The sequence below is a fragment of the Oryctolagus cuniculus genome, chromosome X, assembly GCF_051225735.1.
Source record: "Oryctolagus cuniculus isolate XC-2025 breed Fujian yellow rabbit chromosome X, ASM5122573v1, whole genome shotgun sequence".
In the NCBI taxonomy this organism is placed as follows: Eukaryota; Metazoa; Chordata; class Mammalia; order Lagomorpha; family Leporidae; genus Oryctolagus; species Oryctolagus cuniculus.
Genome location: NC_142888.1, coordinates 45,756,854 through 45,771,204, shown reverse-complemented (window position 1 = coordinate 45,771,204; position 14,351 = coordinate 45,756,854). Strand labels below are relative to the sequence as shown.

General features: G+C 37.9%; 1 protein-coding gene across 4 annotated transcripts in view; it reads right to left on the bottom strand.

Moving 5' to 3' along the window:
* HEPH (hephaestin) overlaps positions 1 to 14,351 on the bottom strand; it is an 88,591-nt gene that overhangs the window by 32,964 nt on the left and 41,276 nt on the right. For all 4 annotated transcript variants that reach the window (XM_051827141.3, XM_051827142.3, XM_089324691.1 and 1 more), the window contains exons 13-15: positions 13,557 to 13,770; positions 10,073 to 10,212; positions 9,327 to 9,458 (exon numbers count right to left, since the gene is read on the bottom strand). In XM_051827141.3, coding sequence (XP_051683101.1) covers positions 9,327 to 9,458; positions 10,073 to 10,212; positions 13,557 to 13,770 — 486 coding nt within the window. The remainder of the gene's footprint in view (positions 1 to 9,326; positions 9,459 to 10,072; positions 10,213 to 13,556; positions 13,771 to 14,351) is intronic.

Below are 14,351 nucleotides of genomic sequence, written 5' to 3'. Positions count from 1 at the left end.
AGTTAGGAAACAAATAGTCTCAAAAATACTCTTAGTGTTATTATTTGGTTAATATTTTACATACTAATGGTATTTTAGAAACCTTTAATCATTTATAAACCTATAATCATTTATAAAAATTTACATTACAAACTGCATTTAAACTAATTAGTGAAGAATAAGGAAAAAACCTAGCTTATTGAGATTGTACATGTTCCATTAGTAAAATTTCAAAATTAATAATAAAGGCACTTTCATAGATAGGGTGAGACCCAACAGTATCCATTAAACCAGCTCCTGTGATGTGGAAAGGAACCCCGGAAGCAGTGGAGGACATGTGAGGGTATTTGCTTGCCATGGTTGCAGTTGTGGTATGCTAGTAATTAAAACACAGGTAGTGACAATTTTGTTGCCCAATAATCTGGTGTAGTATCCTGCATTTATCTTTACTAAAATAGCTATAAATTAATGGAATCTACAAAGAAGAAACTTTATGACTAAACTGTATTTGGGAGCCTTTACACAGCTAGGTAAAGTTTCCATGATACAAAGTATTTGGATTTTAAAATTTACCATTATAAGGAAGAAGACATGGCAGTATTCCATGTGCTTAAATGATAACTTGCTTATTGAGTTTCAGAAGAATAAAGAAAAAATATGAAATGAGTAATTGTCACTGAGTCACCTGTAATGCTAATTTGGCAAGTTGTAGCATAAAGCTTTAATCTGTTTCCCAAATGTGAACCATAGTAGTCTACTGCTGCTTTGTATATACTGTAAGTGCTAAAAGTGGTCTCAGCACTGAATATGTATTGATACCTCCCAAATGAATGCAACCTTTTAAGTAGGTGCTATGATATGCCTCAGAAAGTATCTGAGGATCTGCAAATTTGTTAATCTGTTTGGAATTGAAGATACTTCCTGTTCTTTTGTTGTTATTGTTCCATATTTTCATGTTTAAATTTGAATTTTTACATTTTACTACTGTTAAGTACAATTTGTTCAATGGTTAAAATGGGGTTGTCAGTGAAGAAACTTGAAAACAGCTTCAATCATGCAACTGCTTAAGTAAAAACTACATTTTGTGTTCTTTTTTCATATACTTTTAATGGTTTGTATTTCTGTTGAAATATAAGTGATGATGTTTTGCCTTTGTTTCTGCTCAATGGTAACATTGATTAAATGAAGGAATGTAAAACAAAGTAGCATATATACCATATACTGTAGAGTTGATTAAATGAGATAGTATGTATAAAATAAAATAAAAAGAATTCTAAAAGTTAAACTTCAAAGCCACAATAACAATAATAGTAAATATTGTTATAAGAACAGAATAATAGAAAAATTCAACAAGGTAAGTAGCTTGGAGTTCGACCTATAGATTTATAGAAACTGAATATACAATAAAAGATGGCAAATAATTCAATAGGAGAACAACTGGATTGTTTAGGAGATGGTATTGAGAAAACTTGCACTCTATATAGAGGAAATGTATATGCATGTATATATTCGTATACAGAATCCCTAGCTAATATCAAATAGAAAGGAAAACTCTGGCCTGATTAAAGGCCTGAATGTGAAAAGCAGAAAATTATAAAGTTAATAAAAGATAATGCAGCACAATATCTTTATGAACAGAGCTGGGAAAGGACTTCATACAAAAATACTTTAAAAGCAATAACCGCAAGGCCAAAAATGACAGATTTTATCGTATCAATCAAGGATTTATATCATGAAAAAATTAACACATGTCTGACAAACTGAAAAAGATATCTGTAATGCATAAAATATACAAGAGTTTAATAACTAAAATATAGGAAATAAATTGTTTTTTAAAAAATCTGTCTAGAAATGCCAATTCACCAGCCAATTGCTACTACCATTAAAATACACCCTGAATCAGAGCACTTTTCAATCCTTCCACTTTATCAGGCTGGTCTGAACTGCCATCATCACTTACTTGGATTCATCCAATCATATTGGTCACTCCTTACTGGCTAACTCACTTCCTTACTAATCTCATGACTTTAAATATTGTCTACAAGACTATGACTCTCACATCTCTTTCTCTAGTCCACACCTCTGCTCCAATGTACCAACTTAATGTACCCAATTACCTACTTGATATCATTACTTGGACATCTAATTGAGAACAAATTGCCCCTAAAAAGCCTGCAAAGCATTCAAGAGACACACCTACTGAGATTTGTCTGAGGAGTGGATGGACAGAGCTATTAATCTCATCCACCAGGTCAATTTGACTTTGGGTGATGTGCACATAAGGTCTGTTTCATCTTAGCCATCTGAAGCAAAATTGCACAATCCTTTGTTCTTTATCTGTATACTCCTTGTCTATTTGCAGAAATGTCCTTCTTAAAATCAATCAGTAGCCTTCTTTTCAGTAGCCTGTTTTCAGAGATAGTACACTATCTCTTAAGATATTTGTAGCCCATAGTGTTCTTAAAAAATTGTTATATCCGACCTATGAGAAATTTGCCCCTGTTTGCCTAAAGCTTGTCTTTTCAGGCCAAGTCAATATATGTTCACTGAATAATGATAAATGCAAGTTTATTTTCAAAAAATATGGAAAATCTGACTAGAAGTTGAGCACTTTGGAACACTTCCTAAGACTCCTTAAAAATTTTTGGACTTGTGTCCCTTGGGCCTAGATCACTCATATTCTTCTGTGAATAATCTTATATTAACCTTTTTTACAGAGCCTGTTTATTTCCATCAACACAATAGACATCTGAAGTTGAATGTATCCCAAACTGAAGCCCCATCTTCCCCCACCAAGACTTGCTCTGAAACTTCCTCATTTCTTTAAATGCTAGCTCTAACTATTTATTGTGTTAGACCCAAATCATACAATCATTTATTACTGCTCTTTTTTTTTTTTTTCAACCACCAACACTTAGGCTATTGGCAAGTCCCATTGCATCTACTTTAAAAATATGTCTAGAATCTGCTACTCACTACTTTCACAGGTACCACCCTGGTCCAAGCTACGACCATCTGACCATTTCTCACCAGGGTTATTGCACAGCTTCCTAGATCATCTCTTGGCTTCCTTCCTTACCACCCTATGGTCTTTTCAACACAACAACCAAACTGATTGTGTTAAAATCAGATCCTATCACTGAATCTACCAATGGCTTCTCAACTCATTCGAACTCCTTACAAAGCCCAACATATTGTGCTCCCCATATGTCCCCCAATTTTGACTTTCTAACTTCTTTTTTTGCTACCCTTCTCCCTGTGCCCCATACTGTAGCACAATAACTGCCTGGGTGTTGTTTATCATGCTAAATATACACTTATTGCAGGACCTTTACCTTTGTTGTTCCCTTTCTTTGGAATTTTCTTCACTTTTTTATTTAAACGAAGGGAACAAATTTCATATATACAATGTTTTTAAAGATTTATTTTATTTATTTCAAAGACAGAGTTACAAAGAAAGTAGATACAGAGAGAGAGGTCTTCCATCTACTGGTTCACTCCCCAAATGGCTACAACAGCTGGAGCTGAGTCAATCCAAATCCAGGAGTCAGGAGCTTCTTCCTGGTCTCCCACATGGGTGCAGGGACCCAAGGACTTGGGCCATTTTCCATTGCTTTCCCAAGCATGTTAGCAGGGAGTAGGATCGGAAGTGGAGCATCTGGGATTCAAACCAGCACCCCTGTGATGCCAGCACTGCAGGCTGGGGCTTTAACCTGCTACACCACAGTGACAGCCCTTCAAATATACAGTTTTAAGAGCATAATACTTCCCACCATACCTATCTTCCCTCCTTCACTCTCACCCTCCCTCCTCTTTCTTTTCTTATTATTTTTTAATTTTTACAATGATATACTTTCAATTTTTGTTATAACAATCTTAACCCCCCACTAGGTACAAAATTCAACAAATAGTAAGTAGAGGGGTTGGTGCTGTGGCATAGTGGGTAAAACTGCTGCCTGCAGTTCCGGCATCCCATATGGGTGCCAGTTCAAGACTCGTCTGTTCCACTTCCAATCCAGCTCTCTGCTACGGCCTGGGAAAGCAGTAGAATATGGCCCAAGTACTTGGGCCTCTGCATCCACGTGGGAGACCCGGAATAAGCTCTTGGCTCCTGGCTTCGGATCGGCACAGCTCCAGCCATTGCGGCCATTTCAGGAGTGAACTAATGGATGAAAGAACTCTCTCTCTGTCTCTTTCTCTGTCTCCGTCTCTGCCTTTGCCTCTCCGTTAACTCTACATTTCAAATAAATAAAAAAAAAAATTAAAAAAACAAGTAGTAAGTAGAAAACCACTGTTCCTCAAAAGGTCAATTTCACTCGTATACATTACTTTTTTAGTTATCACAGATCAGAGAAAACATACGATATTTGTCTTTTGGGGACTGGCTTATTTCACTAAGCATAATGGTCTCCAGATGCATCTATTTCGTTGTGAAAGACTGGATTTAATTCTTATTTTTGGCTGAGTAGTATTCCACCATGTATATACCACAATTTATTTATCCACTTATCAGTTGATGGGCATCTGGATTGATTACGTATCTTAGCTTCTCCTTCCTCTAATATTGTTGTTATAGTCTCCACCCTAGTTCCTTCTCATCCCTCGGGTCACAAATTAAATGCCCCTGCCTCAAGAAATTGCCTCCATCCTGTCCCATTATCCTCTTTGTAAACTTTATAGCACCTATTCTATAAATATAAATACATGTAGTTGCTTTCTTGTTCATAATCTGCCTTCTCCTCCAGACTATAAAATTTGTGAATGTGGAGACCACAATGGTTTTATTCACTTATTTTCACTGTTATTTTTTGTGACCCCAAATGTGTTTCCATGTTTTGTTATATATCTATGCTTCCTCCTTCATAAATTTCCTACTTAGATACTTCACTCATTTTTTTTCCATTGACAATGATCACAGCTCCTACTTTTTGTAAGAATCTTTCACACACTGAAACTTACAAATTTTATGGAAAGTGGAATTAAAATACTAGTTTGGTGTAAAAATTTTGAAATCCATGTATACAAAGGTTTTTCCAAAAGTTCATGGAAGATGACTATTACAAAATTTTAATTCCATTTTCACAAAAGTATTCTTGTATGATAACAATATTTTTTTATTTTTAAAAATTTATTTATTTTTCTTGATTTACTTCATTTCTAAGTACTTAATTCCTTTTAATAACATTTTGATTAAGTTATACAAGTTTCATGTATTTCATATATACAGATTTAGGAACATAGTGATACTTTCCACTCTGCCCTCGCCCATGTTCATGCTCCAACACTTCTTCTTCCTCCTTCTCACATTCGCACTCTTAATTTTTATAAATATCTACTTTCAATTTACTTAGTGATGGTAAGAATAACTCTATACTAAGTAAAAGAGTTCAACAAATAGTATGCTATGCATTATGTGTTCTCCTAGGTTTTCATCTTCTGTTTTTAACCTAGCAAAACCTATTGTCACACTGAGTCCAGATTAACATTTATCTGCATTTTCTTTTAGTTCTATTATTTTAAGATATTCTATCTTTAATCAATTTATAATTATTTTGGCATGTGGTAGCAAAGATCTAATTTTATTTTCTTTCCCAAAGACAATGTCTTGTCCTAAAACCATGCCTGATCAACTTTTCCTTTCTTCCACTGAAATGCTAGCTTTTTCTAATATCAAAATTTCATATGTACTCAGTGTTAGAGGAAAGAGTCAAGAACTCAATGCTGAGGACAGTTTTCAGTACAGAAAGTTAAACTGCTATTTTTGAGGTCGGCATTCCCTAGTGGAGTGCAGATTCTAGTCCCAGCTTCTCTGCTTCCATAAAGCTTCTTGCTAATGTGCCTGAGAAGGCAGCAGATGATGGCCCAAGTACCTGAGCACCTGCCACCCATGTAAGAGACTCAAATGGAGTTCCTAGTTCCTGGCTTCAGCCTGGCCCACGCCTAACTGTTGTGGCCATTTGGAGAGTGAACCAATAAGAGGGTGGGAAATGGGAAACTCTGTCTCTGTCTTTCTCTCTCTCTCTCTCTCTCTCTCTCTCTCTCTCTCTCTCTCTCTCCACTCTGTTTTTCAATTAAACTAATTAATCTTTTTAAAAAGTTTCAATGTTATTATTATAGCATAAATCCTGGAGCATAGGAAAGCCTGGCTCCCATTACTCATTCCTCCCCCTGGCATTCCTGATTAAGAAAACTAAAAAGAAGGGTAACCAAATGAAAATCAAAATGTCACTTCATTAATAGCTGAGTCCGTGTGTCCACCAACTCCTATTGCAGAACATTGATAACAGAAGTGAAGAACAAAGCTTTGACTTAAGGGACTAATTGAGGCTTCCTCTTTCCAGCTTAATTAAGGTAAGATGGCTACATCTGTAGTGCAGGCCTTGTCCTATCTCACATATCCAGCTCACCTAATGGCAAGCATGGAAGTAGGTAGTGCTGAGATAAAAGAAACAGTAACCTTCCCAACTAGTAACATATAGTGCAGCAAAAATACCCCCAGGATCTGAGCAATCATATTAATAAAATCTCCCTGGTAAGGAATTGGTAAGGAGAAAGGTAAAAGGTAGAAGTGTGGGACTAATGATGGAATAGTATTTCCACTATTATAATAAAGGCAGAAGATTAAGTCTGTTTCAAGGATTTTAAAATTTTCCTTCATACTGATTTTTTTCACAGTATCATGCTACTTAAACTATTGTGCCTCTATAACATGCTATACTATCAAGTTGTGCTCCTCTTTTCTCACTCATCTTTTTCAAAATTTCTTGGATGTTTTCTGGGTAGTCTTTATTTCTCTGAATGAACTTTACATGCAGTCATTCTGTTTCAGAATCCAATAGATTTGAACTGCTTTAAATTTACAAATTAGGGTAGATTATCATGTCTTAATAATGATGTTATTCAGTTTTATTCTCAGCTCAATGTTGTTGTCACTCTATTATCTCCCTGGGTGATGACATACATAATCATGATTTCAGCCATTATTTCTCGTAGTTACTGATTACTGCTAAATCTTTATAACTATCCCAGTGCTCTTCCAAGCTACAGCCCATATGTTGAACTAAGTATAACCTCCTATCCTTATGACTTTCTCATTTCCACCCAGATGTCTTACAGGTACCTCACACTCATGACATTCAAAAATAAGCTTAGTATCCCCCACATACGTTCACATTAAATAATGAAATAAAATCCATTTCCAACTTCCTGAATTTCTTCTTTCTTTTTCATCCAGGTTGATTGATTCAAAAAAATTCTAATACCCGTGGCTCTATCATCACTGTTGTCCCCAAAACATTTGCTCAGCATTAATGTCCTATTGATTCTGCCTTAATTTCTTTCAAATCCATCTAATTCTCTCCATCTTCATTTACCATCCCTTTTGTTAAACATTCTTCTGAGTAACTTCAAGGTCCATGTAGATGACTCATCCAACACTCTGGCCTGTGATTTCCTCAACTCCAGTGTCCTTCACCTCTACTTTACATCAACACTTAGCCATAGCCTTTATCTCATCACCTGATTTTTTTCTGACCCTGTGTTAAAACTAAACCACACTCATCATTTCAACTCCCACTTACCCCAATTTCTCGTTAGCCCACGTCAGTATAGCTTCTTTCCCTACCAGTTTAATCAAAATCACAACTGATTCTCCCATAGCTTTATCCAATGGGAAATTTTTCATTTTAGTTCTATGTAACCTCTCTGAAGTAGAATTCCTGGTTTTGATCCTATCAGCTTACACACTTTTTCTCACACTCACTTTCCGGTCAGTACCTTCCTTAAAAACTGGTTCTCTTTTGGGACTCATCATTATTGTTAGAAATTTGTTTGTTGAGAGAGAGAGAGAGAGAGAGAGAGAGAGCTCCCATCCACTGATTCACTCCTCAAATACCCACAATGACCCCTGGCTGGGGCTGAAGCCAGGAGCCAGGTAGTCAATAATCCAGGTTTCCCAAATAAGTGGCAGGAAGCCAGTTACTTGAGCCATGACCACTGCTTCCCAGCCTCCGCTTCACCAGGAAGCTGGAATCAGGAGCCACAGCCAGGAATTTAACTCTGGTACTCAGATATGGGACTTAGCCAGCTAACCAGCATCTTAACCACTAAGCACAGTGCTCACACTCAATCTTAAGGTTTTTACTATCTCATTTAATACACTCTTTTGACTGACTTTTTTCATTCCTAAGCCTTAAATTTCTACATAAATGTTGATGTGCCACACACATAGTTCTTCAGAGCATACCTTTCTCCTGAGCTCCAGATCTTTATCTCTCCCACATGAGTGGCAAGGTTCCAAGTACTTGAGCTGTCACCTGCAGACTCCCAGGGCGCACATTAGCAAGAAACTGGATCAGAAGAAAAGTCAGGACTCAAACCCAGGCACTCCAATATGGAATGCAGGTGTCCTAAGTGGCATCTTAACTGCTACACTAAATAACTTCCTCTACCTGCTTATCTTCTACACTCCCTTTTAGCTATCTATATGCCTCTTTCCCATCCTGCAGGTCAATGATTTTTCCAAGTGTAGCTTCTGAACAAGCAGCAAAAGCATTACCTAGAAACATGTTTGAACTAGCAAATTTTTGAGTCCCACAGCATACCTACTGAATCAGATTTTGGAAGTTGATCCCAATAATCTGTGTTATCACAAGACTTCTAAGTGATTCTTATTCATGTAAAGTTTGAAAGCAACTTATTTAAACCTCAGTTGAAATGTCATCTACTCTGGGATGACACTTAATCTAATGTTTATTCAAGCACATTAGATTAAGTACCTCCCTCTACACCTCCCTACTGCACTGTAAAAACTCCTATTTAACACTTACCACAGTACATTATATTTGCCTGTTTACTTGTCTTTATCACAACAGTACAAATTCTTTAAGTGATTGCATCCATGATGTCTAAAGTTTTTCCTATCATCTGTATGTCTCCAGTATTTATGCAATGAATTAATGGAAGAGAATGTGGCTACAAAGATGGTCACTATACATTTAATATTAGGGACTTAGTATGTTATTGGGATTAGAGCTTAGTTTGTACTAAGGTGACAAGAACTATAGTATATGTGATTGAGGTTAAGGACCAGTCTGTGGTCTGCAACAGGTTAGGAGCTCAGACTATAGCCAAGAGTATGTTATTAGAGACCTGAATCAGAATACTAGCCAAAACAAAACAACAGCCTATTGTAGGATTGAGAGAATGAGTGTTTCATAAAGACAAACTCAGGTTGTGACTTGTATTGATTATTATTCCTATTTTCAATCTTTAAGAGCAAAATATATTTAATGAGCAAGCAGAGGTGCTTCATACCTTTGGTCCCTTCAATAAATGTTCCTACTTACCAGGCTCAGCAGCTTGTGGCCAGCCACTACTAGATTCTAGCACTCCATGGGCGTGTACAGAATAGGGGCGGCTAGCATTATTCTTGAACACCACAGTCAGGACATCACCAACCTCTCCTCTGATAAGTGGACCTCATATTTAAAAAGAAGAAAAAAATCTCGTTAGTGGAATGGTGGAACAGAACTAAAGAAAGTGACATGCATGATAGCTCTATAGAATTAGATGTTTGCCCTGAGAAAGAATCTTTCTGAGACTGGAAATCATGGCTTACTCCACATGGAGATTCAGGAATGTTTAAACTGACATTGCTACCTAGCAGATAATGATGCTTCATGTTAGGATTACACCTCCAATTACTCTCGCATTTCCACCCCAATCCTCTATCTATCATAGCCAAAGGCTATAGAGAATCTGGTCTCCATGGAATTACTGATGGTAAGCAGCAGGAGTTTGGAAAATACTGCAAACTATCTGAACCAATGGAAAGGAAGACCTTTCTCTCTCTCTCTCTCACTGTCTAATTCTGCCTGTCAAAAAAAAAAAACTAAAAAAAAACTTGAATCACATGAGAATTCATGATACCCCCTTAAGTGCTGATTTTTATCATTACTTTATATAATATGACCGTACTCATAGTTACAACATAAGGAAATATTGAGAATGAGGAGGACTTCCTAATGTGGCATAGCTGCCCCAAGAGCAGCACAAGCTTCCAAAACTTAATAAGGAAGTGGAATTCCCTTACCTAAGATTCCCAAGTGCTCTTCTGTTCCAGTCCTTGGCCGAGGGACCCTGAATGTTCCATCAGTGTATTCTCTGAATACGGCTTTCTTGTATCTGGAACCCAGGAGCCCATCCTTGTTGCTTAGGAAAACGTGACCATAACTACAGAAATCCAAAGAGAGATATGAGCACCTGGCCCTCAACTCCTCATGTTCAGATTTGGGGAAGCTATGTGAGAGTCATCTTCCTTTCACAGATAGAAGAAAGGTTCCTATTCCTTATGTCAGATTCTCCAGCACACTGACTACACAACCACCATTAAATAAGATAGATTTCAGTATATGTACATGTTCCTTTTTTGCCATAATGTGAATAGGAATTTGTAATGCAATTAATATGACAGGAGCACTGGGCTAAGAACCTCTGGGACATATCTTTAACCTTAATGATGTATTAGATGGAATTAATTTAACAAAAGGACAGGATTCAAAGTGACAGAAGAGTATTAATTGCTACTGTTGGAAATAAAGGCTGGGAAAAGAGAGAGAGAAAAAATGGAATATTATAGATTTTACTTTGTGAGATGCTTTCCAGCTTACAAAGGGCCTCAGTATTCATTTCATCACTTGACATTCCCAACAGTTCTATGAAGTAGCTAGGTCCCAGAGGTTCAATTAGTGAACCATAGATGACAGAAATGATCTACAGTGACATTGTCAGCCACAAAGGGAGCCAGAACTTAGATTCAAGCCTGCTGCTCATTTCCTGCCTCTTTCTCTAGTTGTGTTTTTCACCTATACCACATCACTTTAAATATGAGTAAACCAAGGCTCAGAGAAGAGAAGCCACATTTCCTAGTTCGCAGAGCAAGTGAGAAAGATTTCAACAACCAACATAAAATGTAGAATTCGCAAAGGGCAGTGAGCAACAAAACAAAACAAATGAATAAAAAAAACCTTAGTGGAGAGGCCAGCGCTGTGGCAGAGTAGGCTAAGCCTTGGCCTGCAGTGCTAGCATCCCATGTGGGCACTGGTTCGAGTCCTGGCTGCTCCTCTTCCAATCTAGGTCTCTGTTATGGCCTGGGAAGGCAATGGAAGATGGTCCGAGTTCTTGGGCTCCTGCACCCACGTGGGAGACCCGGAAGAGGCTCCTGGCTCCTGGCTTTGGATCAGCATAGATCCAGTCATTGCAGCCATTTCTGTCTCTCTGTCTCTCCCCCTCTCTGTCAGTAACTCTACCTCTCAAATAAATAAATAAATCTTAAAAAAAAACCTTAGTTGAGACTGCTAATCTATATCTCAGTTTCCATTCTCTTCCTTTTTAACAATAAAATTACCTGAGCTGAGAATATGGTTGACTAATAAGACTGTATTTCTTTTTTTAACTTTATTTAATGAATATAAATTTCCAAAGTACGATTTATGGATTACAATGGCTTCCCCCACATACCGTCCCTCCCACCCACTACCCTCCCCTTTCCCACTCCCTCTCCCCTTCCATTCACATCAAGATTAATTTTCGATTATCTTAATATACAGAAGATCAGCTTAGTATACATTAAGTAAGGATTTCAACAGTTTGCTCTCACACAGAAACAGAAAGTGAAAAATAATAGATGATTTTTTTTAGATGATGATGAAATCAGAGCAGACCTATTGTCATGTTTAATCCCAGTGAGAGTCAAGTTGGGAGTTGATAATTTCTTTTTTTTTTTTTTACAGAGGATCAGTTTAGTATACATTAAGTAAAGATTTCAACAGTTCGCACCCCCATAGAAACACAAAGTGAAATATATTGTTTGAGTACTCGTTATAGCATTAAATCTCAATACACAGCACATTAAGGACAGAGATCCTACATGAGGAGTAAGTGCACAGTGACTCCTGTTGTTGACTTTACCAATTGACACTCCTGTCTATGGCATCAGTAGTCTCCCTATGCTCCAGTCATGAGTTTCCAAGGCTATGGAAGCCCTCTGAGTTCTCCGATTCTTATCTTGTTTAGACAAGGTCATATTCAAAGTGGAGGTTCTCTCCTCCCTTCAGAGAAAGGTACCTCCTTCTTTGAAGACCTGTTCTTTCCACTGGGATCTCACTCGCAGAGATCTTTTGCCAGAGTGTCTTGGCTTTCCATGCCTGAAATACTCTCATGGGCTTTTCAGCCAGATCCGAATGCCTTTAGGGCTGATTCTGAGGCCAGAGTGCTATTTAGGACATCTGCCATTCTATGAGTCTGCTGAGTATCTCACTTCCCATGTTGGATCACTCTCCCCTTTATTTATTCCATCGGTTAGTGTTAGCAGGTACTAGACTTGTTTATGTGCTCCCTTTGACTCTTAGTCCTTTCATTATGATCAACTGTGAACTGAAATTGATCACTTGGAATAGTGAGATGGCATTGGTACATGCCACCTTGATGGGATTGAATTGGAATCCCCTGGTATGTTTTTAACTCTACCATTTGGGGCAAGTCAGCTTGAGCATGTCCCAAATTATACATCTCTTCCCTCTCTTATTCCCACTCTTTAAGACTGTATTTCTAAGATGCTCTTTCAGCTGTATACAGCCATATGAATAAGATCAGGACAATGCGGTATGAGTAAAAGTGATGCAGACAACTTCCATGCCATCTCCTTACAGACATTACTGCTTACACTGGGCTTCTTTTTCCCTTTTTGATATCTGAAAATGGCTACAACTAGAATAGATAACGTGCTCCCAGAGATGAAAGAAAGAGTGTTGTGGGTAACATAGTTCACCTACCAGCCCTGGTTTATTCATACCTCTACTACCAGGTGAACAAGAAATAGAGTTTTATCTTATTTAAACCACTGTGGATTGGACATTTTCTGTTTAGGCTGTCCCTTATGACTACAATGTCATTTTTTCAATGGATAGATGGGCTTAAAGCATTTAGTCCCTTGCGTAAATTCTCTTGAAATTTAAGGGAGGCAAACATTATAAGGATGCGAGAAGGTCTTTAACCTTAGCCTCACCTTATATCAATGAAGAAGTAGTTGGTTTAAATTCCAAAGATCTTCAGTCTAGTCTCTGCACTCAAATCTGTTATCAGAGGTGAGAGCTGTAGCATAGTAGGTTAGGCATCTGCCTGCAGTGCCTGCATCCCATATGGGTGCCGGTTCGAGACCTGGCTGCTCCTCTTCTGATCCAGCTCTCTGCTATGGCCTGGGAAAGCAGTGAAAGATGGCCCAAGTCCTTGGGCCCCTGCACCCACTTGGGAGACCTGGAAGAAGCTCCTGGCTCCTGGCTTCGGATCCGCCAATTCCAGCCATTATGGCCATTTGGGGAGTGAACCAGCAGATGGAAGACCTCTCTGCCTCTCTGTAACTCTGCCTTTCATAAATAAATAAATAAAAGCTTACTTTAAAAAAATCTGTTATCCTATTACATGACTTTGAACAAATACTTCCTTATGTCAGAGTTTCAGCATCTTCATCTGTAAAATCATTCTTTGAAAGTGTGATACACTCTTTTATAAACTCTTACCTCTCATTTTCAGACTGGTTGTGCCATTCCAGTTCCCAGCTTCTGTCAGGGCAATAATCCCACTCCACCTCCTCTGCCATAATGTAGTAGATTCTTGCAGCTTGGTAGCGTTGGCGAGGCTTGGATTGGTGGCCAGGACACTGGGAGACATTATAGATTGCCATCATCCCTGATTCTCGATGGTTGGCTGCCTGGCAGTAAATCTCAAATATTCCTAAAGGAAGATCAGAAAGTAAAATCTGACTCATAATACCTCTGGGCAGTGCCTGGAAATTCCTATATCTTCCCAGTATACTGTTTACAGCAAGTAGTCAACAGATAAAGTTCTTTTACACTTCAAATAAGAGAACATTAAATATTCATCGAGAATAATGAGCACAGGGGTTAAGAGTTATACATGACAATAGGTCTGATCTGATTTCATCATCATTTAAAAAAATCATCTATTATTTTTCACTTTATGTTTCTGTGTGGGAGCAAACTGTTGAAATACTTACTTAAGGTATACTAAGCTGATCTTCTGTATATTAAGATAATCGAAAATGAATCTTGATGTGAACGGAAGGGGAGAGGGAGTGGGAAAGGGGAGGGTTGTGGGTGGGAGGGACGGTATGGGGGGGGGAGCCATTGTAACACATGAGTCGTACTTTGGAAATTTATATTCATTAAATAAAAGATAAAAAAAAAAGGCTTCCATAGCCTTAGCAACTCATGACTAGAGCCTCAGGTGATTACTGACATCATAAACAAGCATGTCAAATTGTTAAGTCAACAACAGGAGTCACTGTGTGCTTA